The sequence below is a fragment of the Dermacentor andersoni genome, chromosome 1 (assembly GCF_023375885.2).
Source record: "Dermacentor andersoni chromosome 1, qqDerAnde1_hic_scaffold, whole genome shotgun sequence".
NCBI classification, from domain to species: domain Eukaryota; kingdom Metazoa; phylum Arthropoda; class Arachnida; order Ixodida; family Ixodidae; genus Dermacentor; species Dermacentor andersoni.
The window spans coordinates 261765487-261792678 of record NC_092814.1 but is presented as its reverse complement, the minus strand read 5'-3'; the positions used below and the strand labels follow the sequence as shown (position 1 = coordinate 261792678).

Below are 27192 nucleotides of genomic sequence, written 5' to 3'. Positions count from 1 at the left end.
CCGTTGGATACCCCCTGCAAAAAAATGATCTTGGCCCGCCTTCAGCGCTTACTCAGACAGCCAGATCAGAAGCTCTTGTGCCCTCGTCGTGCAAGATGGCACAAGTGCGAGTTCTCTGGCTGCTTTTCTGGTGCATTGGGTTTGCGCCTTGTGGGCCTTCTCCCACAGTGTTGCCATGGTGAAGTGGCAAAATTTGCCTTGCGCTGTGAAGCTCGAAATCGTAAATTGAGTCGAATGCGGTGAGAAGTTGGATGTCTCCACAGCATGCAAGATTCCAAGGAGCATGCTCAGCACAATCTTGTATAAGGCGGAGATCAAAGCTAAAGTGGACAAACTCGCGACCTGGTGCCTGTGGTTCCTGATGTGTACGCACAGCTGTGTACAAGTGGTCCATCCAAAATTGCTTTAGGCGTGCCGGCTTGCACATGCTTGGTGATGACTTAAAATTCTGATAAGTGAGACGCCGCCGTTGGCGATGTTGCCGAAGTTTGGAGTGAGCTGTCAGACTTTCAGAATGCCTTTGACTAACCAACCGTCGACGAGTTTGTGAGTGCGGATGGTGGTGCCGCAACCACGAGAGAGCCTGGAAACATCGTACCGAGCACGAGTGAAGGTGGCCACAATGGGAAAAGCAACGACAATCCTTTGCCCAGGTCCTTCAAGGTGATTGGTGCATTTGCACTAGTCCGGGCGCTTCTGCGCGAATCTGGAAAGTTGCAGCCTCAGCTGCTCCGACTCTTCAGACAATGAGGAGAAATACATGTGTCGCAGGCAATGAAATTGCCTAAGCAGAAGAAAATACTCGACTATTTCCTGCGGAACTAAGCTACGTTTCATCAATAAAGTGATTTTGTAAATGGTATGTGCTTTTATGACGTGTAATTGTTTAGCAGGCTAATATCTAATTTTGCCCAATGTCGAACTGATAGGCATTTTTTTGCGAGTTTGATATAACCAGGTGTGACTGTATGTCCATGACATGTATGTAATAGAAAAAGTATCAAATATTGTAAATGCGCCGATTGAAAAAAAAAAAAAAAAAAAAAAACATCTCCTGACCAGAATAAGCGTGTTCATTTTAAAAGCTGCACCAGCGCCCAGGTGAACCAATCGACTTTCAGAGAAAAGGAATCGAGACAGTTATTGGATGGTAATATGAACAGTGTTAGGGAAAAGACATTTCCTATGTACTCAAGACTGAATTGGGGAGACCGGAAAGTATTTACCAATTAATCTCCGTGGCTTGTCTGGCGATCTCCTTCAACATGCCAGCAGGCAAAATTAAGTAAATATACATATATAGTCTAAATGAATGGTATTCACTATACATATCGTATTTGACTTCAGAATTCACCATTAAAAATTATCGAATAGCAGTTTGCGTTCGAATGTAACACTTAATAGCACTTTTGAAGTCCCAAAGATGAGGGCCCGATGCAAGTGAGGACTCTTTGAAATGATTGTGCTGCTAGAGAGTAGTGGCTGTTGCGCAGAGGGGCACCAGTTCCCGAGATATTTAATGCACGGGTGCTAATAAGTTGTGCTGAACAAGTTTGCAGCTGTTATTCAATATAAATACCCTGTTTTGAGGTAGCTTGTAAGCCTGCTAATTTGATTCAGGCAGGGAAAACTTTTTTTCTTTTTTGACAGTATCGCCTTGCCTGCAACCCATTGAAACTGGGTGCCCAATGTAGTACCACACTTACATTCTTCAACGAACACAGCAGGTCTACAAATATCTCTGCGTGTATGTGAGGCATGCCACTTTCAATTGCTTTATTATTGTTCTTATGATAGTGCACCAGATAACTTAAAGCAGCCGTTTATAATAGAGAAGCTGCTTAGTTGAGCGGACGTACAGTTGTGAACGGCATTACATTTAGGTATGAAATATAAGATGTGTAACATGGTTTTTTTCATAAATCAGACTCGAGAATAATTTCTCTCGTTTACATCCCTAGAAAAAAGCAGACGGACACAGCTACCTCCTTTATTTTTTTATTTTTTCAGGTTAAAGTCCGGGGTTTTATGTCTGGCGATACAATTAGAAGGCACCTTGTTCAGGTCTCATCGCCTGCAGTTCCTTAACGTGCACCTAAACAGAAGTGTGCAAGTGTTTCTTCATTTCGTTCCCACCGAAGTCAGCGACCTGGTTTGAACTGATACATGAGCTCGAGTTTAGCAGCGCAACGCCATATCCACTATGTAGCCGTTAATTTGGCTACTGCGCCTCCTTTTTTTCATTAATGTTAAGCATGGACTGGACAACAAATTTCACACGGCTCATCCAAAGATAAGCATATGTAATGGCTACCCAAAACTGTTTTCGGCGCCCTAGGTGCAACTTTAATAAAATAATGCATACCAATTACTCCGCATTTTGTTACACGAGGAAGACTGAAACATGAATGGAATGTTGCACTGGCAGCTTTTCTTTCTGTGAGGATACTTACCATAAATCTGAGTACATGAATGGGGTAGATATGTTTTAGTTGCTTGAACCGGCAAGTATGAAGTTTACGTATGTTTTTCTGTCTGCTTTTCACAAGACCTACTGATGGAAAACTATATGTGCAAACATATACACGAGGTACACATGCTGCTTGAAGAACAAGAAAAATATGTGTTCTCCAAAGGGAACTGTACAATAACATAGCAGAATGAAAGACGACACTGCGGCTGCAATGCATACGCAATCACCCAGTGGCATTGAAAAATAAACTGATATTAAGAGAATGAAAGGAATCAATTGCTTAGGCATAAATATGTCATATGCAATTACGAACACTGTTTGAGCGGTCTGAATGCACATACCAGTGCGCGAAGTAGTACAAATGACCCTTCTGAAAAGTATCGCCAGCAGTTTCCAGCGGCACGACTTTGATGCGGTCTAATGTACTTAAGCACCCGGAATAAAACCAAAGGTATCAACATGCTTCTATCTTGCCACCGCCGCTTCTGCGAGGAACATGCGAGGAGGCAGGAGAGAAGGTCTGAGTCTCGCAATTTGTCGAGTGCCTTCATGAGGTGTTTTTCGCACCCTTTTCTCTATTTTTTTACTTCTTTTTCCTGTCTCGGCGGTGAAGCATTTGCAAGGGGTTTCACATGTTTTGGCTAAGTTTTGTGGCCAACCGCGTCACTGAAGAACTGAGTTTTCTGGTTTAATGTTGGGGATTGATTTTAAGAGTACTGGAGATGCACACATGTACGAGTTGAGATTTTTTCTTTGTTGACGGAGTTCGGGCTCAAGCATAGGTAAGCTTATGCATGGGTGCTATTCTCGGTGCTGCTTCAGATTTTTTTTTCCCCCTTGATTACGCTATCAACACGTGTACGAAGCTATGGAGTGCGTAGGAAGCTGTTCATTACCAAGTGTAAATGACTGTCGTGACTATTGTAAGGAGGCTTTCTTCGCTTCGCTCTCTCGGCAGAATAAAATGGTTCACGAGTTTTTTGGCTTATATTCATTTGGAACTGCGCGAAGGGTAAAGTGCTCATTTGTGGAAACCATTCCTATGTGTAATTTTTGTCCAGACATACGCTCTTACAACATAAGTACAGGTTCAGGTACATAAGTACACAGGTGCAAGTAAAAGCGTACATAAGTACGCTTTTACAACATAAGTACAGTACAGGTACATTTGTGCTTAAGAGCCAATGGCAGGATTTTGTCATAAAAGCGTATAGCCAGTTTCATTTCATAAAGAGATACCAACTTCATGGCGAAACAACGAGGTTAGTTAAGATGCTCGGTGTTGATAGCGCACATTTTAACATGACTGTCTCGTTATGCAGGCGAATATGTCATGCACCTTGCGTTTGGTCATCGTGGTGCTAAGATGATTAAATTGTGAAGTTGCACACGCAAGTACACACATACGCACTTTGAGCACCGCAAAAAACATCCAAGTTGTTGAATTGGCAGCTACATTGTGCTGCACCCGTGCAGACGCTTCGCCTTTCGTGTGCACAGGTGAAATTTTGACTTTATCACAGCCCTTTCACTCCGGCAAAGTGTCTTTAGAAAGCCAAATAATGAATCTGATTGTTGCAATAAAAATAACTTGCGAAGCAGCTTGATCTGTGCAAACCGCGACAGTTTTTGCCTGTCGGTGCACTGGTTGTAGACGACCTAACGCTCAAAGCCCTGGCAGGTACAGTGCTCACGGAATGAAACGCGACGCGGAGCATTCAGTAGAACCCTGCATATGTGCAAAGTACGCGAGAGCACCATGTCATGTCGCAAGGAATTCGGATACAAAAGGTGACGAGGACTCCGATGTAAGTGTACGTGCCAAAATCACGTCGATGTGGCACGAACTGGAGCCTGTGGAAACGAAAGTATGCGCATTACTTACCCCTAAATTGACGCGTTTCATTCCGTGAGCACTGTACATCAACGTCCTGTACATTGCATATACATTATTGGCGAGACAAAGAGCTCTGTTTTTGTGCTAGAAGTTAACAGTAAAAGGAATTTCTCCACGAAAGAAGCCTCAAAAGGCTTCTAACTGTAAGCAGGCAGCCAACCCGAAGTGGCGAAACAAGTGTGCAGTTGCTGTGCCTAAAAAGCACAAAAATCATGTTGCTTCTGCTAGTTTCATTGCGTTCCAGCGTCGCTCCCAGCACAGCACGCAATAAACAAGCCTTAAAGGGACACTAAAGGTTACTATTAAGTGAACGTGGACTGTTGAAATACCATCACAGAAACCTCGAAACGCTTGTTTCGTGCCAAGGAGAGACTTATTTTAAGAGAAAATGCGTTCTGAAGCGTCTGCGTACCTCTAGCGCAGTTCATATCGCCCGCCCTCCGATCGAGGAGTACTGACATCATGGTCTCATAGTGACGTTGCGCCATTGGTGAGTAGAACGGCGTCCGCAGACGGCGCTACGGCTTTTCTGCGCAAAACGCAAACGCGCGGCCAGAAACAGAGCCAAGACAGAGCCGACAGCAGAGCGAAAGCGGGAGTATGGTGGCTAGCGGAAGGAGAAATGCGCGACCATGGGGCTCTTGCATTGCCCAGGGGGCGCTGCGAAAATAGTGCTAAAAAGCGCCCTCTGCCCTGAACTGGGTCGTATCAAGCTCGGTCGTCTGCTTTGGAAAGCACGTTTACAATATGGACCCGCCGCTTTCGGTTGTGTTGTAGCACGGCCTGCTGCGTATATCGGGTGCCGAAGATTTTTTCAGGGGTGGCACGCTGCGTAAAGGCAAGAAATTATGCAGTGCCGAATACGTGTACGCCGTTCAAAAATTAGGCGGCGAAGTTTTAGCACGGTGTCAATCGCAAGTGAAGCGAGTCGCGTACGAAGTGGAACTACAGGTAAGGTTTGCACGCTAGCTGCTAGATTCAGGCGCGCAAACGCGAGGAAATGCGTGCTATAAATGAATCCACAGCAGCGATAAGCAGACATCATGTGTACGGAACTGCTCGAGCACACGACGGTACGCGCCGCGATGTACGAACTGCTCGAGTGCACGATCGTACGCGCCGCGACGGCAGCGGTCTTTCTACATGCCGCCAAACGGCGGGCCTCCTGCAATCTTTGTTGACTGCATGCCGCTAAACTGTTGCAATGCATGTGAGCTCGCACGTACGTGCGAATCGCGCTGCAGCGCGAGCTCGTGCGCTGCTCGCTTGATGTAGCTTTTAATGACAGCGCTCGAATATCGATGTGCTGCAATCAATATTGCCTTGCTGCGCTGCCTCAACGTGCTGGCTTGAGATCAAGGATGGGCACATTTAACTCTCCTAACCTGTGCTGCTCGTAGAGTAGTAGTGAATTGTCATCGAATGAGCCCAACCATTTGTGCTCATTTGCACACACTTCACCACTTCGCATCGGTCGAATTGTTAATTGTCGCTGTGGCCGGGTCACGAATCGTGAATTAGCAGCCATGCCTGCTGCTATGTCGGTCTGCTGTCGGTACTGTCTCGACAAACTGCAGCTATGCAGCGCGCCCGACGCTCCACTTCCTGAGGCCTTCAAGGAAAACGGTAGAATCTGATGTTGGGATTCAGGCCTTCATGTTCATGGCAGCCCACGACGCAGAAGTAATGACGGTGACGCCTTTTCGAGGCTGGGCTAGGTCTCTCCGGATCGGCATCACCGATTCCTTCTGCTCCCAGCATTACGTCCCACGGCACACGGAGAGTCCGTTTTATAGGCTGCGGCGAGCTCACAGCATGGTCGCCGTGGTCTGTGAGAAGTGACGAGCCTTTTTGCACTCGCAACAGGGCATAAAAAAGTGCGAATCGACGCAAAACTCTGCCTAGAAACGTGCTTAGCCACAGCCAGGGCTCAATATGATCCAAGCTGGCACGACCCAGATGTCGTTTCCTGCACCGCCACCAGGCGCCGCTACTATACCTCAAACTCCAGCGCAAGACGCCCATAAGCTGGTACTTCATTCTATGACGCAAAATTCGGCGCTCGTCGCAATGGACCCTGACACCGACAGATTGGCTGGCGATGGTGGGCTCAACTTCAGCGATTTGAGCACCGACGAGCGCGACCTGCTGCTGAGGGCTCGCACTGCCGGCGTCGTTGCGTACTACGACGGCGGCCTCGACACCGGCTCTCCGGAGCGGGAAAGCAACGAGGGCTTCCCACGACATCACATGGACGTGGCATTCTCGCTGCTTGTTCCAAATGCAAGTTTTGCGAGCCAGCAGAACCAGCGCAGCACGGCGCGATAACGAAACAACTGAAACTCCAAAGCGCGCGCGGCGCAGAGTCGAGCGAAAACGAAACCTTTCGACACCCACACTACTGAAGGGTAACGTCAAAATGTTATTTTTTTTCTTGGAATCGAACAGAAGTAGACAAGTAGCATTTTATTCCGTCTTATAACCTAATGAAATGTTCTTTTTAATATGAGTAGAGTATTAGTAACACAAATTATGAGGAGTGCTTTCGTCATCGGGCTAGTACCGGAATGTCGCTGGGGGGTCTCAAATCGTGTCATGCATTTACCTCGATTTCTCGGTTACTAAAGCTCTGTTCGCGATTATATTGACGCCTTAGACGTTCAAGAACATTGCTCTACCGCTTTAACTTGAGTTTCTGGTAACCTTTAGTGTCCCTTTAAATACAATAAAAATCCATGTGTAAACACCCAACAATTAATATCTCGCCTCGCTTAACTCTATGGGTGAAGCCAAGCACGCTGTGGAGCAAAGTACCAAACTGCAAGGGTGAGCGACCAGCAAAAATATGAGTGGCGAGGAGCCCAGGAGGAGAGGTCAGGCAAGGAGAAATGTTGCTACCTTTAGTTTTATTCAGTGGGGTTAAATTCACTTCGATCTCAGCTCCGCCACAATATTTTTTGACGTCGTCGTGCCTCAATGCAAAGCATGCGCCTCCCCAGCCATTCGTCCCACTCCTCCATATTCTATTACACTCTAGCTAGCGCCATCTTGGCAACTGCTTGCATGCCACATAAATGTAGACACATAAAATTTTTTTCTCCTTAAACACCAGGGAATTGAACATTGAATGATGTACACTCCATAATGCAATCATTCTGTGAAAGTTGAACTAAAACAGTGCAACGGTATGCAGCAACTTTTTTTCTCGAACATTTACAGCAAAATACAAGTAAACCACTTATAACGATCTGAGGTATAATGATCTGTCAGTTATAACGATTACATCTCAGTGCATTTACAATTTTCTGACCCTGCCTATTGAAACTGTTTGCAGATATAACTTTCTTCAAATCTTCGTACTGTTACAGTGAGTGGTTTGAATCCGGTCATAGCAAAAAGAGGGTGCACGCGAAGTACCAAAGCACAGAAGCGTTACGAAACTGGATGCACGGCGGTGCACGCCGCACTCCAGTCCAACTATGACAATGATACAGCCTTTGACATGGGCAAGCAACCACCACACACGGATTTCGGTAGCCGCCAAGAATGTCACTTGCTTTCAAGAAAAGCCTGCATTGAGAAGTTGTATTGAAACAGCATGGCTCTTGGAATGCACTGGCACTTGCACTGATGCAATATTGTTCAGGGTATCTACCAACCAAGAATTCTCAGGTATTTAGAGTAGTCTGGAAATACTCGGGGGAAACTCTGGGAATTTGTGCTTCTGTCAGGGAAAATTAACTGTCATTTTAATGAAAGCGAACAAAAGTCACCGTACACCCAATTTTTGGGGCATGCCTGATAATGCGGATGGCTTTGCGGCATCACCGCGTACTCCATAGTCAGTGTATGAGAACGTCTGAAATTTCGGACGCTAGAACCCTTCGGCCGTCCGGCTTTCCGGAATTTTTACCGTGATTGTAGGTCTTAAACAGCATTAATCAAAGCCCACACCCCCGTTTTGATTATCTTTCCGCCTCGAACCGGCGCTCTCGTACGCAGATCTGCTGGCAGCTGTAGCTGCCACCACGGCAATGCGAGGCCTAGCTGCTTCAACGCTCACTGTTAAGGTTCTTGCCGTTCGGTGCCGTGTTTTTCATTGAAATAATTCGCCCTGTCATCAATGGCACCGACTCCACCTCCGTAATCCTCGCAATCGGTTTCGAAGCTCTGAAAGCATAGCACGTTGCATAATACTGGTTCATATGTGGCAGCTTTGCCACAGCGCAGCGATGTTACACGGTGAAGCATACGTGAAGTGTTGCATTGAAGGTTAACAAGTGTGGCAAGGGGCAATTGTCATGGGATACAGTACGTATGCCATAATGATACATGTACGCACCCGCTGTTTCCTGTCAGTACGAGCACCGATATGTGATAAGTGTACTGGCAGGCCTTCAGAGCTTTTTCATACGTGCCTGTGGCGATTTGAGCTCTTAAGGGCAGTAAAAGACACGACATGCTTTAATTTTTCCGGACTACCCGGTTTTTTGCAAGTTTTAGCGGCCCCTAGCGAGTCATATAGCTTAATAAAGTTTGGACTTGGATAAGTTCTTGTCTGCAACAATCTCAGAGTCACCGCTTGAGCTCAATGCTGTACCACTGACGAAGAAGGTTCTTCAAATGGTCCGTGGAGTGAACATTCGGTGGAAAGGGGACAAAAATAGGAAGGACCGTTGCATTGAGGAATGCTCGAGAAAGGAACTGTGCCGCCTCTTCTTTGAAGGAGCTTGGAGCTTTGAAGGAGTGTTGGCTGACGACGAGAGGCAGGTGACCCTCTTCCAAACCAAAATAAACTCTGTAAAGCAGTGAAACACAACCCTTAGGCATTGGGTGTAGGCTTAGTATGTCAGGACAGTTGAGGTTGACCTTCAAGCTGCTAAAGATAATCTCGCGTGTGAGAAAATTCGGGCCTAATACCACTGAGCTTGCTATCAGTTGATAGAAATAGCTCATTTTTGAAAATATTTGCTTCTGTATGCATTTCTTTTTATTTGTATTTGAAAATGTTCCACTCTGACTCGACTTGCAATGGGCTTCACCATTTTTTTTTTCGAAGATATTTTATTCGCTGTGCATTTTACTAACCCCTCCCTTCAGTTTTCTATTTTGAGTAATATAAACATTACTCCTTCCTACTCAATCTGGATTAAGGCGTCTATTTTTTTTTAACATACTTACTAGGGATTGACGGCATCGGGTTACATGGTGTCAGCCCGTCTTGACATAAAAGAAATCTCAGAGGCACTCTGGGAAAACTTGGACGTGGGGCATTTTAAAATGTCATCTTGGTAGACAACCTGATTTTTATTTACATAATGATCTTATTATCATCTTGCCTATTTCAACGATTTGGAACGACTGTCTATGTCCTTCGGCCATGGGTTGAGTGGCTGCTCAAGCATTCCTGTCATTACTATAGATATTCACTAGGCCGGCCGAGTCTGTGAGAGCACTTCACCGCGCAATGTTGGTAAGGATGAGCACTTAATAAACTGTTATTAGAAGAGCACGATTCGGTGTGACGTGCTCGCGCTCAATTGTTTCTGATGCCTGCTTTGACGAACACGTTAACTGTAATATGTTGGCTCGTATTAACAAGTTGATGGCATGCTTCCACAGGAAGCTCGTAGTCGGCCACTGACTTGCAGCAAAGTTTCGTCAGAGCTGTACTGCCTAGCCACTATGCTTAACCAGGGTTCCTTATTTGAGAGCTGGGAAGTGTTTGGTTTCTACTTGGCCAACGTGGTGACAATTTTCTTTGAGGCCTACATTTGCAGCATCACACATGCAGATTATGTAAAAAAAGAAATGAAGTGGCACACCATGCGTGTTTTGAAATTTCTGTTGGTGTTATCGATTGGTTCTGTGGGTGAGTGATGATAATCTGGGGAAGGCCAAATAATTAGGTCTGTTGGAAAAAATTGTAGCAGGAACCATCAAAGACGATTGTGGCAGTCAAATAACTTCTGTGACCTGCTACATATCCGCAACCATATTAGCAGACACACGAAGTAGCAGTCTCGCTGCTAACCAAAATGCCAAATGATGCCATGGTGCAGTGTCTTGTAATCGCAGCATTCTAGTTGAAACTCCATAGCAACCCCCACTATCTCTGGTATATCCTGGGGGGGGTATTCTGTAAGAGTCCACCTAGTGGACTGTCCATTTCTGCCGCTGCTGATTAGGTGCAGCTGTATGAGTGAGGAGGAGACGAACGGCCCCAGCCAATCAGCAGCGGCTGAAATGGACGGTGCACTAGGTGGACTCCTACAGAATACCACCCCTGGCTTCAACTTCGTTGCAGTGGCTGTTCATCAAGCGGTCGCTCTTGACGCAGCGGTGTTTGTTGCAGAAGGGGCGCGCACAACTGGCATACACCTTCCTAACCTCATGCTCCCCTAGTGTGTGACATCAGCCATGCACAAAAATCAATAGGGTGCCTTGCTCTCCTCCTCTTTTGCACTTCACTCTTTACTCTTCTTTCAGTTTTAAGGCGCAGCTCTTATGCGCCCGAACCTGGTTTACGCGCCGCCATACCTCGGCGTAACCGTGGGGACGCACTCGTGCCACTTGCTATCTGCTTGGCAAGCCTACAGCCAGCACACACCTAGTGATAAAAGTTTACTGCTCGCATAAGTGGTGAGAAACATACAAGCTGTAGAAAGTGAAGGATAGCTAAAGAAGGGGGGGAGGGGGCATCGCTTTAACCCTTTGAGGGTCGATGCCGTATATTTACGGTGCCGTCTGAACGTTTAAAAAGCGCGCCAATTTCCTAACTTTTTCTTTCCTGTCATGTGCTGCCACTATGTGAAGATACAAGGAATTTTTTTTCGCGCCTCCCTCTCTCGTTTCTCGTTGCACGGTTTGCTTTAGAGCTAGTTTGCTCCCTCACGTCTATATACTACCGCTGGCGCATGTTCCGCAGGCGGTCTCGGCTTCTTTCGCTTGAAAAACTGATGGCTATCTTGTTATTAATCACTGATGGGGCTACCGCTTGTTTCTCGCTCATTTAGTGCTCACAAGGGTGCGCATAGGAAAGATGCCGCCGTGCATGCGTTTCCGTTGCTTCTCTTTTTTTTTTGACATTCGCGAAAACTAATTGCCTCTGGTTGGCGATAACTAACCTAACTTGTTAATCTAACTACTGCATTAACTAAACTCATATAATTATATATAACGTAAGAAACTACAGTAACACTACCAAGACAACCAATAAACTAATTACATAACTACGTAAAACCAACTGAATAAATGAGGTAACAAAACTAATATAACTGATGAAATAAAGCTAACCGACTGATTAACGAAGTTATCGAACTGGAATAAATTGATTCACTTGTCACCTCGTTAACTTGGAAGTAGTAAAATTCAGAAAATATTTCGAGATAAGCAAAGTTGCAGAAATTGCAGTGAAAGGTCGAGTTATTTCCAAAAAAAAATTCACCTCTACTGACCAGCTTTTCAACAAGAACTTCTAAACTAGCTCTTCGTAGAGGTATCAAAGAAAAACATATGAGAGATACCAACCAGCTCAGGTTTTCGGCCCTGCCATTTTATTCAGTACATACAAACTGCCTAAGGCACATGTGCTTCACAGTACCACTTGCACCTAGAAAGGCGTCCTTGAGCTGCTTCACACATCGCATGAGCCTATCGTTCCCGCCGCTGCACTCAACTATATTTTGCTGCTAGTGGAGTGTTTTGTCTTGAGGTCTTCCGTTGTCATTGCCTTCTCCGTCCCCACTGTTTGTAGCCATCCCAATGATTTTGCCATCAGTAAATTCACTTGTCACTTGTATATCCTGCTGCATAGTGCGTACTCGGGAATGCACACAGCGCTTTCTGTGGCACTGTTCCTGCTAAGTCCATGTGCATAGTGCAGACCACTGCTGCCGTACGACATTACAATAGCAAAACTGTTTGAGCAAAATTGAGAAGGTTGGAACACAATGCAACGCACGTGACTCGTACATAGCGGGAACGGTGCCACAGAAAGCGATGTGAGCATTCACAAGTATGCACTGTGCGAGCAGGATGGAGGCGCTCCAACCACAGGTAGCCAAATTGGCCTCTGCAGTAGCCCAAATGTAGCCAAAAGCAAAACTTTTGGGTAGCCCAAAAGTAGCCAAACAGCTTTCTTTTTTAAAGTCATTTCTTAAGCATATTGAATTAATTTTCGGCAAGAATACCTACAAATTATTTTTTCCATGCATGACCACGCACGACTTCCGTGTGCTTCGTCACGGAGGTCATGCGACACGGAAAACAGATGCTGCACAAGCGCAAAAAGTGCAGAAACGCGGACATGCAGGCAAATTCGTGATAAGGCAAATGCGGTCTTCATTGCAAATGCACCGTTTTATTTTTCCCAGAGCACCAAGAAATTACGAAAAGAACACAAAAATGGCACCGCGCAATAAACGCACTAAGCAATAGCATGCATTCAGGCCTTCAGTATTATTACATACAGCTCATGATAATTTCGCTTAACACCAAACAATGCACTAAAAGGAAAAACTACAAAAAAAATCCTGGCATTCCTGGCCAGGCCAAACTTCACGTGGAGGAGCGCTACAAATGTCTCGTTTGGCATGCTATTTCGAAGGTCGGTTTTAATGAGCTAGTCCATGCTGAACACCCGTTCGACGGCAGCATTTGATAAGAGTAGCGATAGCAAAGACAGGAGGGGCGTTTGGAGTTGTATAGGGAATGGATGGCTGTGGTGGCTGTGGGGCAACGGAAGAGGATATGTTCTACATTGGCGTTGGAGCAGGGGCAATTTCTACAGGAAGGGTCTGAGCGAATTGCCACGTAGGCGCCATGCGGCAGGCAGAAAATTCGGCAAATTTCGCTTAGGTTCAACCCGGTGTTCTCCCTCCGTTCTGGTGCCGAGGTCACCCGTGGCGCACCGTCAACGAGAGCTAAAAGCATCTCATGCTTAAAACGTAGAATGCCGAAAGCTCACATGTGGAAACAGCGACAGTTTATGTTCGCTGGTGCACGTGCACGGGTAGCGTTATTTGACGGATGGAGACACATTTTCCTGAGGCCAGCTTTCTTAATTAAAATGATCAAAAGGCCTTGATCCTTGACCTTTTGACATGCATATATGTTCTCTATCTTAATTTGCAAATTCTGATCTTGTAGCAGACGCGCTGAATTTCTTTAACCTGCTATCGTCTGCATTTTGATTCCAGTGTGCTTTTCATTTGTGCTTAACTATTTTTACTTTTTTACACAGGAAAAAGATGCAGCCCAAGAATAGCCGTATAGCCAAAAGGGAAATTCTGACGCGTTGAACAAAAAGTAGCCCAATTTGGCTATTAATAGCCCAATCTGGCAACCCTGGCAGGGTGTGCTGCAATGCACGCAGCACGTGCGCTCGTATTCTATGTTGCTTAGAATAAAATTAAAATGGAAATCGCAGTTCCAATGGTAAATCGTTTGCTTTTTGTAAGGCCTGCCTCTGCGCACATCTCTCCCGTGACATGATCATGCCCCAGATGGTTGCTTGACAGTTATTTTGCCGCTAATGTACGACTGCAGATTCAGGGAAAGCGTCCGCTTTTTGGCAGGTGCGGCAGCCTCACACGAAGCTTGTTAAACGGTCTGGCGACGGAGAGAGGGTTCCATTCTCAGTCAAGATTTCGAGATATCCACTATTTGGCCCAAAAGTATGAGATAAAGAGCAATAAATCACAGGTATGGGAAATGGTTCGGTGCCACAGGAACTTTTGACTTAGCCGATTATTTTTTTAGATGTGTTAGTTTGAGTTAACATAGTATTACTGTATAATTAACTTACTAATCAACTAGTAGCTAACACCGAACTAGCTCACCAAATAAAACTACTTAACTGCTTAACTAGACAAAGTGTGAATAGACACAGCTGAAAGAAACTGTTCATGCAAGGAAGGCTTCTATAGGGGAGGGGGCCACATCAAATGGTGCTATGTATAATTTAAACACAAATGTATCACACATTAAATTATTTTGCCAAAAGTTCCTGTGGCATGCTCACTCTACAAACAAGCTGAAATAAATTTGCGAGGTGCCTTCCCTTGTGAAAGGTTTACATTATTGCGTAGCCCGGCCAGCTGGCGTGGCAGATACTTGAGACCTTCTTAGGTTTGAGCTCCTCTGGTGCCAAGCACAGCACTTCAACTGCACAAAGGTATAACATTATTGACAAAGTGATTATTTCCGAAACACTCCCTATAAGGTATGCTGTTATTGCAGTTTCCTGAACAGTTGGACTTTTTAAGCAATTACTCGAGTCTATTCTCGCTCAGTGGCACTCGTCTCGTAGATACTGACACGTGTACTTGTTTGTCTTTATCGGGCGACCACGTTAAATGTTATTTAACATTAACGTTAATGTTATAACACGTTAATGATAACAAATGTTATCGCACAGCGCATGACGCGCCTGCATGTATCGGAAGTTTCTGGAATGTTATCGATGCTTCCATCCGCTGTCTGTGACCGAACCTTGTGTAAACTGTTTGCATGTGTGCACGACGCGAATAAGGTAGAACTTTGTGGAAGGCACGCAGGTCTCGGCAAAAACTCTGGAACATTCGACGACTGATGTATAAAAGCAGACGCGCTTGACCCGCTGATCAGATTTTCGGCAATCGCCGACTGTGTTCACCGCTGTCGCCGTTCTTTAAGTGTAGCCTGTTTTTGAGGGCACAAGTTCGCCCAATAAAGCGCTAGTTTCGTCTTTCCCAGTTTGGCTGCTTTCTTCACCGTCGCTACCACGTGACAATACGTCCACTCACACTTGTTGGAAAGTCGCTCATTGTCATACTCATTTTTACCCTCGTGCGACATGCATGCATATGGTATATTTTGTTCTGTTGTGCGTGAAATAGCAGCGTTGGAATAGTCCCTCATTTCCATGCATGTGATGGTTACCCAGAAATTTCAAAAACATGCTTCCAAAACCCTCTTGAAATTGCAAAAATGAGGCTTGGTAAGCCAGGATAGATAAAAAAAAAAAATGACACAGATGGCAACTCCACCTTGAAGTTCTTGCACTAGGTTCCTGTAATGTCATCAATTTTGTCTTTTTTTTACTCCAAGTCTGGTTAATTGTGTATCTGTAAACCGAGATATGCATTCTTAAGGAATTAAAGGTTCTGATGTTGACCGAGAACATAAAATGAAGAAAAAAATGTTGCTGCATGTTTAGAGAGGCCGGTGACTTCGCAATAGTGGGCCTGAAATCAACCAGTATGGTCAGAGATTTACTCGTAGATAGAAGCTGCAGGGAATCCTGTTTTGATGCGTTCTTGATTGGTGGCGACAGCTTTATTCACAGAAAATTTCTGTGCCTAGACCTCAGGGTGGCTCCACTCTGGAAGTGACCCGTTTGGCCCAAACAGCGATGATTAGATAGAAAACGACTCTCCTGTGCCTTTGAAAGTACTTCCTAGCTTACCTTTTATGATAATTTTGAACTGTTAATCATGCCTGCATTGGCAGCAGGACACACAAGCACAGTTGTTCTGACCAAGCAGTAGAGTTCATAAATACCACCTGCATTTTGAATTACGCCAAGATTTCTTGTGTTGTGCTATAATACTTTGGCAATTCGCATCCAACTGCTTCCTCTGTGACAACATATGGCAGTCATGGCTAGCGCCCTAGAGCAGCTACTTCACCGTGCAAACCATGCTTCTCCTCCCGTAGTCAAGTCGCATGTTCAAGCGTGCCACCTTCCCCTGAGCTCTGAACCACCGAGGAACTTTCTTGCCATATCCAGAGCTACTTTTCATGTGCTTTAAGAAAATTTTTATTTGGCTTTTAGGGTTGTATTTGGTCATTTTTTTTTAACTCTTGCACAATGCAAACTTTATTTCTATACTGTTATTTTCTGTGGTCAGAGACTGCATTAATTTTGGCAGTATTTAGGAAATCTGTGTGCAGTGGAACCGCGTTTTGTTCTTAGCTGTTGTGTTTCTGCAGTCTCGACGTGAATACTATTGACTGCAATGTATTATGTTACCTTTACATACGTCACCATTCTGCAGTGTTCCGGCATCTTACATTGCATTTCAACTCGGCAGTCGTGTAAACTTAGCAGTGCAGAAGTAAATTTACTCTTCCACATTGCTACAAGGATGACAAATGTATACGTTCCAACAAGCAAAACAAGTTTCACTAGCCAGACAACATGCCAGGCTAGCAAATCGGGATAAAACGTGCACAGAGCATTCGGTGATGGAAATTTAGTGGTGCAGAGGGAAACTTGCTCTCTCTGGTTGCAACGAGCCTGATAAATGTATACATTATGACTAGGGAACCAGGTTGCACTTGGCAGACAAGCAAATCGGGAGACATTGTGCAAAGAGCATTTGGTAAAGCACCCATAGTAGTGTACATCAATGCTGTACCCATCTCTCTCTTTGCATACTTTCCCCCATTTGTCTGAATATATATAGTGTGTGTGTCCCCCCCGCCCCCCTTTTTTAAGACCATAGATTCTTTATAAAAAGCAATGAGGGTAGTCAACCTGTCGTTTTTGCAGACAAGTTCCTAGACAAGGTGAATATTCTTTGCCGCTAATAGTGTGAGCATAAGAAAACTGAAATGCCAACCATTCCACTCTGTGAAGATGTAACGGCAGCAAAAGCTGATGACAGTCAAAGATTTAAAATGAAAAGCAAAGTCTTTCATTGCCATTCTATCTTCACAGACAGGAATGACTGTCATTTTTTGCATTGCGAGTCTGGTGTCATTGCTCTTTCGTAGGTGCCCAGGCTTGTGATTGTCGTTTTCGTTCAGCATTGCGGGGAACATGCTTCGTCAGTGGCTGTTTCGTGCCGGCGCCGTTTACATTCTTGTTGCTGTTCCCTCCGGCTCTCCAAGTACGCATGTTGTTCTTCGGGTGTGCGAACTATACGTGTCCGCACCATCGATAACGCAGCTGTGTTTAGTTCCGATACCTCTCCTGCTTATATACTGCGATAACCTTTACGTCACGCTATTGTTCACGGCGAGCGTTCTAATGTCTTCCGCATTTTGACATCTGCACCGCCGCAGTGCACCTGTATGGGTTCGTTAGAAATCAGTAAGTCCGTTTCTGTTGCTGGACGCCAAAAAAACTTCGGAAGGTTAGTCATGTACAGCGCTTTCGCTGTAATAAACAATTTAATGAACGATTTTATTAGTGTCTTGGGGGCAGTTGTCTAACTGACAAATTTGGAGGCAGTGACATTTTTATGTATACCCATCTTTTAAACATGTTGAAAATTGCAACTAATTCGAGATGTTCATAATCATATTGCAAAGCTCAATCAAGGCTCGGTGCATCCTGCTACAGGCCAGACGGCAATACCTTGTAAAGTGTGGGGTGATGTTTGAGTGATAGCATGCCGTGGTAAATCCTGGCCCAACACAGCCACATGTGCTTGCCAGACAGTGCATTACATAATCAGTAGCTATCGCGACTGGCCGAAACGTTCAAACTCCCTCGGTTTCGATATTGCCTGGATTTATCGTCAAAATTCGATATCTCAAATTAGGTGCGACTTTCAACATTTTTACAAAATGAGGGTAATTAAAATGTGACTGCCTTCAAGTTTGCCATTTAAACAACTGCCCCTAAGGCACCAGTGGAAAAGTTCACTAATTAATTTTTGTTAGTTTTCTAAAGCTTGTTTATTAGCTGTAAAGTATGTCTGCCTTGCCTAGGAACTCATCTGCAAAAATGCCTTGTTTGCTGCTATATGTACTGTGTGATATGTTATACCATAAAATTCCAAGCAAGCGCCCCCTCCCCACTCAAGCAAGTCTAAATTACCTGCTGCGTGCGTCCGTACATGCGCTCGCTCGCTCGTCACTATCTCAAACTGCATCAAAATTCAAGATGGCGACGACAAAATTTTTCTGCAAGAAAAGAAATGCAGTGGGCATGGATCTAAAATTTTTTTTAACATTAACTTTATTAAGCCAAAGATTTGTTAGTGCTGTTTATCACTCAAAACAAGTCGACCTCAGTTGCAGTGCATGACTACCGACAGCGGACAGTGAACCGTGGCTTGGCCATGCTTGCATTGCAGCTGGCGGCGCTGCAAATATCAGTGTTTTCTTCTTCGTGATAAATAATTGCAAGAAGAGTGTAAAGTGGCAACAATGGTAACAAAACATTGCTGTTTGGGAGCGTCGGCGGTTCGTTCTGAAGCACTATTTGCGAGATTCGAAGGGAGCCGAAAAAGGCCTGGCGACAATATCGGTGGCGAGAAATCAGCGGCGGTAAGCGTAGCCGTGACCACTTTTCTGTCGCTGAGTGCCCACGTCACTGTGCTGCTGGAAGATCCCCTGTACTGTGCAACAGGCAGATCTCTCCTTTTGCTAGCAAGACTGCTGTTGGCCAGCGGTCCGCGAACTCCAAACGGCATGTGGCAAGCTGCCGTGTCGCTAATGGGGACGTGCCTTAAAAAACAAAGGGGATAAAAAAACAGAAAGCCACAAACTTTTTTAGTGAATGGATGTGGCAGGCCGTTGTTCCCGTGGGTGCGGTGTGGGATAAGGGCGCCGAGTGTGGCTTTCTCAGAAGGGACTTCACAATTTCTAGTAAGCACAGCGGGGCGTGGCACTTCTGTAGGTGTCGGACGCTTGTGCGCATGCGCGAGTAAGAGAGGGTGCGAGAAAGAAAATGGGGGGGGGGGGTTTGCTTCTTTGCGCATGTTTTATGCATTTAGCCCTAGGCATGCCGGCATTGCGAAGTGGGGTCGAGTTTGTTTACACTGGGATGCTGACCTCCGGCGCAGTGATGAAGCAGCGGGGACTGACGCCCCATGTGGCACTAGCTGTGTCGGACAGACTCTCTTGCACCTTTTACGCTCATGCTAAGCCAGTCGTGCCGGATCATACCATTCTCGCACTTTATGGCAATAGACCTTCAAAATATCAGCACAGACCTTTCCGTTGGAGCAGTAGGGACCGTAGTAGAGGCTGGGCCGTGTGTATTGAGAATGGTCAAGGCAAAGCTCCTTAGCAACCGCGGTTGAAGGCGAGTGGCTGAAAGGCCACCAGTGATGGTTGATGCCCCTGCAACCGCTATGAGAATACGTTGCACCACACTAATGCAACCAAATGCCTTTTACTCTAACCTAACATTAACGTAACCTAACGGGGCTGAGACGCAAAGAGAATAATCCGCGTGGTGTAACCACTGGGGGAATATGCCGCGCCACCCTAACGCCCTTTATGCTAACCTAACGTAACCTAGCCTAACCTAACATAAGATGACGCAAAGCCAATAATATCCACAGCGTGACATCAGGCAATCCCGTTCAACCGTGGTTGCTAAGGCGCTGAGCGCCTTAGCACTCAAAGGGGATCACTCAAAAATGCTCCTGAAAAGTCTCTGACAGCAGCATACGAAAAGCTGTCGAGAGCGAAGATACTGCTCCAGGAGAGCAGGCCCGGCCTCAACTATGGCCGCTATTGCTCCCCCAGGATAATCAGCGTTTTTTTTTTTTTTTTTTTTTTTGAGCTAGAGTGCCATAACGCGCGACAAAGTTATAATTGAGCATGACTGATTCAGCACCAGCACTACAGGTGCGAGAAAGTCTGTCCGATGTACCTTTAGACACAACGATCTTCAGGTGGGGCCTCCGTGCCCACTGCTTCACCGCAGCGGCAGCCGGCATCGAGCATTAACAAATTGACCCCACTCCACGATGCTGGCACGTGTAGGGGACAGATGCATTCCACACAAGCAAAGAAACATCTCCTCCGTAGTTTCTAGGCAGTCAGATATGTTAGCTATGTTAGATGTTAGCTTAAATATCACTGGACTACTGAGATCCAGCTAATGCCACGTGATATTAAGCAACACTGAAACCCCATCCTCCTTCTTGCTTATGGGCCTGACTATTCTGTTCTTGCACATGCAGGCATGACCACCACTTCTTAGCACAGAAGCATTGATAAGGTTGTTATCTCTGCTATATAAAACAGAATGGAAATATTTTTGAGTGATGGAATGCAGGAAGGGTCCCGGTAGTGTATTTACAATTGCTAGTAGGTACAGCAGGGCGTGGCGCTTATGGAGACACTGGACGTGTGCGCGCATGCGCTAGTAAGAGCGGGTGCGAGAGAGGAAATGTGGGGACTTATGCTCCTTGAATAGATGGCTCTGCCTACGCACTACGGGCGTAGTGTGTAGCGCATGTTGTATGCATTTGTCCCTAGGCATGCTGGCAGAAGTCGCGAGGCACGATAGTGCTGAACTTTTAACGTCGCAAGTTGGCGGCTGAACCTAATTATGTTTATTCAATCATGTTTTTTTACTAATTCAAACAACTTGTCGTCATTTTTCATTATTGGCAGCGCCTCCAGAACACCAAAGCGGCAACGGGGACACCAAAGTTAGAATGCTGACTGGTCCGTGGGTTGAGGCATGCTTCCGCCTCCGCGGCCTCAACCCATGGGCTGCCCTGCTTCCAGCTTTGATCCCCCCATTACCCCTTGGGTGCCCTGGAGATCCTGCGCCGCCTGCTTCATTATAACCTCAGGTGCTCTCCTGAGGCCTCCATTTGCCGGTTACATGTGCCCTCCTGGAGCAGTGCTTGTAAAAAATGCAGTCTATCGTCGTGATGAATAAAGCGACCCCCGACCTATACAACACCAGTCACAACCTTGCCCCTTCAGACACATTGATCCCCAAATGGGGCATCAGTGTAGAAACGTCGAGCACCGCAAGAAACACCGTGCCCTGCTGTACTACTAGCAATTGTAAAAATGTGTCTCGGTAAAGGGAGACATGAACTAGTTTGGTAGCTACTGAGTTGGCCATTGTCACGGATGTCATGGAAATTTATTCCAGCGAAGTGAACGAGTGCTCAAAGGAAGGTATTGACAACAAAGGGGGATTTTAACTGATCTACTTAACGAACAGTAAATCAGAAGTCTACTGAAATTGATACCTTTTTGCTATTGTTGGTGTTACCCTCACCCAAACCAATATTAACTCTTGAAAGCAGTGAAACACAGTACAGATGCATTGTTCATCGGTTTAGAGTATGTAAGGACAGTTAAGGTTGACTTTCCAACTACTGAGAAAATCTCACATGTGACAAAGTTCAAGCCTAATATTCAAGATCTTCCTATCACTTGATAGAAATAGCTCATTTTCTAAAATATTTACTTATGTATACATCTCTTTTTATTCGCATTTCAAATTGTTTGACTCTGTTTACAGTGGGCTTCATCATTTTTATTTTTTTTTTTTAAGATATTTTATTTGCTCTGCATTTTACTATCCCCTACCTGCAGTTTTTGTTTTTGAATAAAATGAACATTATTGCTTACTATTCAAACTAAATTGTTTTTTTTTTTTTAATTTACCGAGGGTGACACCATCGGGCGTCATGGTGTAAGCCTGACTTGACATAAAATAAAGTTCTCTGTTGCTCAGGGAAAATCCGGAAAACTCTGGGAATTTGGAAAATGTCAACTTGGTAGACACCCTGCTTTTTATAAGCCCTTATGAATTGGGAATTTCAAAATTTTCGAAGAACCAGTGTTTACAAATGCATTTATGCATTACGCTTCATTTTAACTTTGGCACGCTGCAGTGAACAGATCTTGATCACTTTTGTGTTGATCCTTTTTTCGCCACTATGTTCATCTGATGGCCAGTTTTGGCTTGGAACCTGTGCCTATGTTAACATAGCACAGTTTTGTATAGTATATGCAAGGTATGCTTTCACATAAATTTAAGTACATTCCTTTGCCCATCTTTGTTAGAGTGGCAAAGTGATTGAGACAACGAACAGAACTGTACAATATTTGCATCACCCGTCTTCTCTATATGTAATAATATCTGTGATACCATTTGCTTTGTTTCATGCTTATTAGTTTTCGTTAATTTTATTGCTTATGTAAGACAGTGTATTTACTGATTTTTTTTTTCATTTTATTTATTATAACAGACGCGTGACCATGCTTACATTAAGGTATGTACAAAATCTTTCTTTACTGGGCGTGTGGTGTGCTTGCGTGCATGCATGTGCGAGTGTCCCAGTTTTATTTTAAAGGTGCCTTGAAACCTTTTTTTTTTTAACTAATTGTAAGATGGCCTCACTATTAAAGGACGTCACCTCACGAATCTCATGCAGCAATTATTTTTTGAATCCTTCAACTATAACTGTAGTTACAGCACCGATACCAAACTTTTCCTTTTCATCTCCACAAGTGCTCTTAAAGCTACAGTGGAGAACCCAAGGGAGCAAAGCCTATTCAAAAGTTTAATGTCGCAACATCGAAAAGGCTCATCGTGGCACCCCATGCAGCTGACGCATCTACGTGCAGTTCAAAGATTCAAAAATTTTTCAGTCATTTTAAAATTGCAAACATTTATTTTTATTTAACACTTATTTAACGCAAACTAGCTAATAGCGTTAATCAGACAGCTGCTTTTGATCTGATGGCACTGCAGAAGCGATAGCAAGTGATCTTTTATCGCTGTGTTCACTGCTGCATGCAGTGCAGTAATATTTAGCTCACATGTTCACAGCAGCATCTACAACATATCAGAACATTTTTCTTGCTCTGCTCAAAAAATGTTTCAAAGCCCCTTTAAAGCGGTAGCATGGTTATCGCTAAACATCAAAATTTCCATCTTCAGCCAGAGAAAAAAGGCCACGAACGTCGTTAACCCTCGAGTCTAAAAGCTGTTTCTAGACTTCTTATACACAGGTCATCTGTTGCTAGTAGGTGTGATGCCACCTTGTTGCAGCTGTGTTGCATGTTTTTGTAGTAAAAGCAGTATGCTTCTTACATTTGTTTTTTTTATCAAGTTAATCAATAATATTGAGTGGTCTAAAAAAAAAACAACAGTGCTAGGAAATGCAGATACACATTTCTGCGTTAGCTGAAAGGGTGCATCTTTTGTCTACGAATAGTGCATGTCAGGGCGCAGTCTTTTTTGAGTAGCTCGTTGCAAGGAATAACATGACCGGTAAAAAAAATATTTTTTTATCTTTTTTTTTTTTTTTTTTTTTTTGAGAACGCTATAATGTTCTATTTCAAGATTTGTAGTGTCACCAGTGCATATTCATGAGACAGTGAGATTCGCATTGGACACCTTATGAATAACGTGGCGACACCTATTTATATGGTGGCATTAGCCTTGAACCAAATTTGACCTGAATTCGGAACAGCTCCTCAGGTTCGTAAGCAAGATATGATGTAGCTTGTTTCTTCTAATTTTGCATAAAAGACAGATTGAACTCCAGTTGCTACTGTTTTGAAGATTCGTTGATTCTGGTTTATTTGAGAGCTGATAGGTGTAAGCATGGAAAATTTTCGGCTGGAGTACCCCACTCACTATCCATAAGTTTTCCTGGTCAAGTAATAATACTCAAAATTATTAGTGCAGGTGGTGACAGCACTTCTTTGACCATCTTTTATTTATTGTACTAACATTGTTTTGTAGCATTAGTGTCACTTCAGTGGCAAAATGCAAACTGCAAGCACGAAACTTTATTCTGGTACACTTGCTTTGCAACATATGCAGAAAGCTCTTTGGGGTCCTCAAAATTTTGTGCCCCTATTCTAAATCTTAATTACAAAGAATAAATGCCAGTGTTTTACCAGGGGCAATTGAGGCTGCAGTACGTTTTGTGGCATACAACGGCACACATCGACATAATCTCTCACTTTGTCCTTCACCTTTCAGCGGGCAGCTCAAGAATATTGTTAACCTCAGAAAAACGTCTCCAAAAACTAAGTAAATCGAAATATTAGTCTGTGCCTTTTAATTTACCTTTATTTGTCTGCCTGCTCTACAGTGGTATTAAGAAATGTTGATAGTGAGCAGCAGCGCACATTTTGGTGACAAAACCCTGCAGCCTTCAACATCCTCTTCTTAGCACACATCGTGGTCATATTCTCGCCACTGGGAAATTTTTTTTCATTTAAGCAAGTGCTTATTGGCACAACATGAAGAAATAAAGGAATAAAAAATTCTAAGACAAGTATCTCGTATCTTGCTAGTTATAACCTTTTAAAGGCGCTGTGTACACAATTGTGTGGGACAAGATTAGTGAATCAGCAGCAAGTACATTGATGAAAGTATTGATATTTAAAATGTGTCACATACATATTGAAGCACTTACTATTGGAATTGTGCTGCAAGTTTAAGTCTTGGTACTGCACTTATGTCATATATTACTAATCCTTTTATTAGGTTTCTTCAGTACTTCCTATCTGCATCATACTTCCTACAAGGTCACATTAGAACATTGTAAAATTGGCGTAAGTTCATGTTGAGAAACTATTAGTCTAGTTTTCTTTTTATAACCTTACTGCTTTGTTTCTGTTCTTTCATGACAACAGCTTCATTTGACCGCCCAGTGCTGTTAAGACATTTTCAATCAGTATGTAAATTGTGAGGAGTCAGTCTCGTGTTTTTGTGCTTAGAAGAAGCATAGTAATACAGTCGCCGACCGTTTATTCGGACCTCACGGGGACTGCGGAAATGTCCGAATAAACAGGTGTCCGAAAAAGCAGATTAAGAAAAAAAAATGAAATCCTTTATTTCCACGCACTTATTCGGGCTCTGCAGTAGGCTTGAAGAAATCGTGAGTGCGCCGTTGCACGCTGTTCCGTTTACGCGCAATCAGATAAACCTGAATCTCGGAGAGGGTCGAACGGTCATATAGGCGGCTGAAAGCACAGTCACTGCTTGTGCACATTCCGCATGCGACAGCAGCGTAGCACATGGTGCGTCATCTTCCGACTCGGAGTCATCGTCCGGCGGTGCAGCATAGAGAATGGGTGCAGCAGAAACCTGACGAATGATCTCGCCGTCGTCGAGTTCTGCGCATGTCAGTACAGCAGTGTCAGCACCTGTGAAACTCTCAAATGAGACTGTGTCCGGAATCGCAATGCAACCACTGCGCAGGTCTCGGCAGAACTTTTTCCGCGTCAGTAGGGAGCACATCGGAAGGCGACAAATCTTAGGCCCCCCGGCACTTGCACTGTCGGCGCCATTAGACACTTGACGCGATGTTTCCGTACGCCGCGTTGGAACACCGAAACCTCGACACAGCACACAAAGCAAACACCATCGTGCTGACACCAGTCGCACAAACGAAAAACGCGGCCTGCTCGCATCGTCGTGCGCGAAAGAAACAAATCAGCTGCTGGATTGTCTTGACATGGCTTACTAAGCTGAAACCGGAACTGCTGTACGGCCATTCTATCGAACCAAGCAGAAACGATGATGATGAGCGGGGATTTCCAGTAGCGCCGCTTCGTGGGGCAGCAAGGAGGCTCCGTTCAAAACAAAAATGGCGTTCAGCAAGTCGAACTATGCGCCGGTCAGAGTCGGTGCATGATGCCCTCGATCGAGTTGACTCAAGGAGTGTCCGAAAAATCAGACGAGAGGCTGCAAGGTGTCCGAACTTTCGGCAGTTGTTATACATTATGGTCTATGGGGAGAACGGCGGTGCCGCGAAGCTGACCGAATAATCGGGCATGTCCGAATTTTTGGAGTCCGGAAAATCGGTCGGCGACTGTACATCCAAGTGTTTTCGGTGCTTTGTCCAATTCCCATGTCACACACAGGCTTTTAAATTTTAGTTTCCAATATCCAACTGCTTTTTAGCTTGGCAAGGGTAGCTGCATTGATGCAGTGATTTGGATGACGGTCTAAGTAGTTTGTTTTTCTAGACAGAAATGATGTTATTTAAACAAAGCAAAATGACAATGCAATTCCACATTTTTTTCAACCATGTTTTCGTTACTTTTAGTCTTTGGACTGAAAGTACTTTGCGAGTTCTGAACGTGCCATGCTTAACCCCATCAAGCACCAGGCCCACATTAGCGGACATGACTTGTTTTGGCGATTTTGTCGAGTGGTGGCCAAAAATAAAGCAGTAGACCTTCAAGTAAATTGAACTCCATGCATGCTCAGTGTGCCTTTATTCCACTTCTAATGTGCTAGACACAACCACTCTGCTGAAAGCACTACCATGTGTGACATGTGCCGTGTTGGGGCAGCAACATCGAAACTCATCAGAAAATACACACAGCACCATTCTACCACCTTGTCCTTCTCCAAGTGGAGTACTTAGTGCTCTAAAATAAAGTGCAAATTTGATGCATTTATAAAAAGTTCATCATAATTTGCACCTGAAAAGAATTCAATTCTGACACATTTTACGTTATTTGAATAAAATTGGACGCAAGAAGCAGACACCAAGAGAAGAGTGGTAAACATAGCAGCAAGCATGTAAGACTGCTATTTAAAAAAAATTGCTTAGAGCAAAGCTTTACTTCAGTGTATCAAGGTATCAAGCTACAGTAGTTGCACTCCTATGTATCGCCGTTGTTCATATGTGGCTGCAGTAACGGAGCTTTGTTATATCTTTGACTAAACAGTCCCGTGCATAAGCACAAATGAAAACATGTCAATTCTGAAAGATGTGCGGGTGTTTGCTCTCATACTTTTTTTTCTACGTGGACATTCACAATAGGGGGGACCCACAATACAGCACAACATAAGCAAGCTTCTACCATGTTTATCCAGGGCTGCTAATGTCTCGCGTGTGTTCGTGAGCAAGTACACATGGAAGTATGTGGCAGGGAGTCGTGAGCACCATCTAACCATTTTTCCACTGTAAGTTGAGAATATATAATGGCCCATTCACATTTTTTCTTTCCCAGTGCTACTATTACAAAGTTATGTCATGTGCGCTGTTTTTGAAGACAGAGTTTGTTGTGTAGCTTGGCACAGACTTTTGGTAGCGTAATCTGGTGCAAGGAAATTTAAGTAGCATTGGCACAACCCCTG

The 27192-nt window shown here is 44.5% G+C and overlaps 1 protein-coding gene across 6 annotated transcripts in view; it reads left to right on the top strand.

Annotated features, from left to right (window-relative positions):
* LOC126548145 (uncharacterized) overlaps positions 1-27192 on the top strand; it is a 239071-nt gene that overhangs the window by 153732 nt on the left and 58147 nt on the right. For 3 of the 6 annotated variants that reach the window (XM_050196263.3, XM_050196265.3, XM_055063731.2), the window contains exon 19: positions 22325-22348. The exons of the other annotated variants lie outside the window; for them this stretch is intronic. In XM_050196263.3, the coding sequence (XP_050052220.2) occupies positions 22325-22348 (24 nt within the window). The remainder of the gene's footprint in view (positions 1-22324; positions 22349-27192) is intronic. 6 annotated transcript variants of the gene reach the window in all.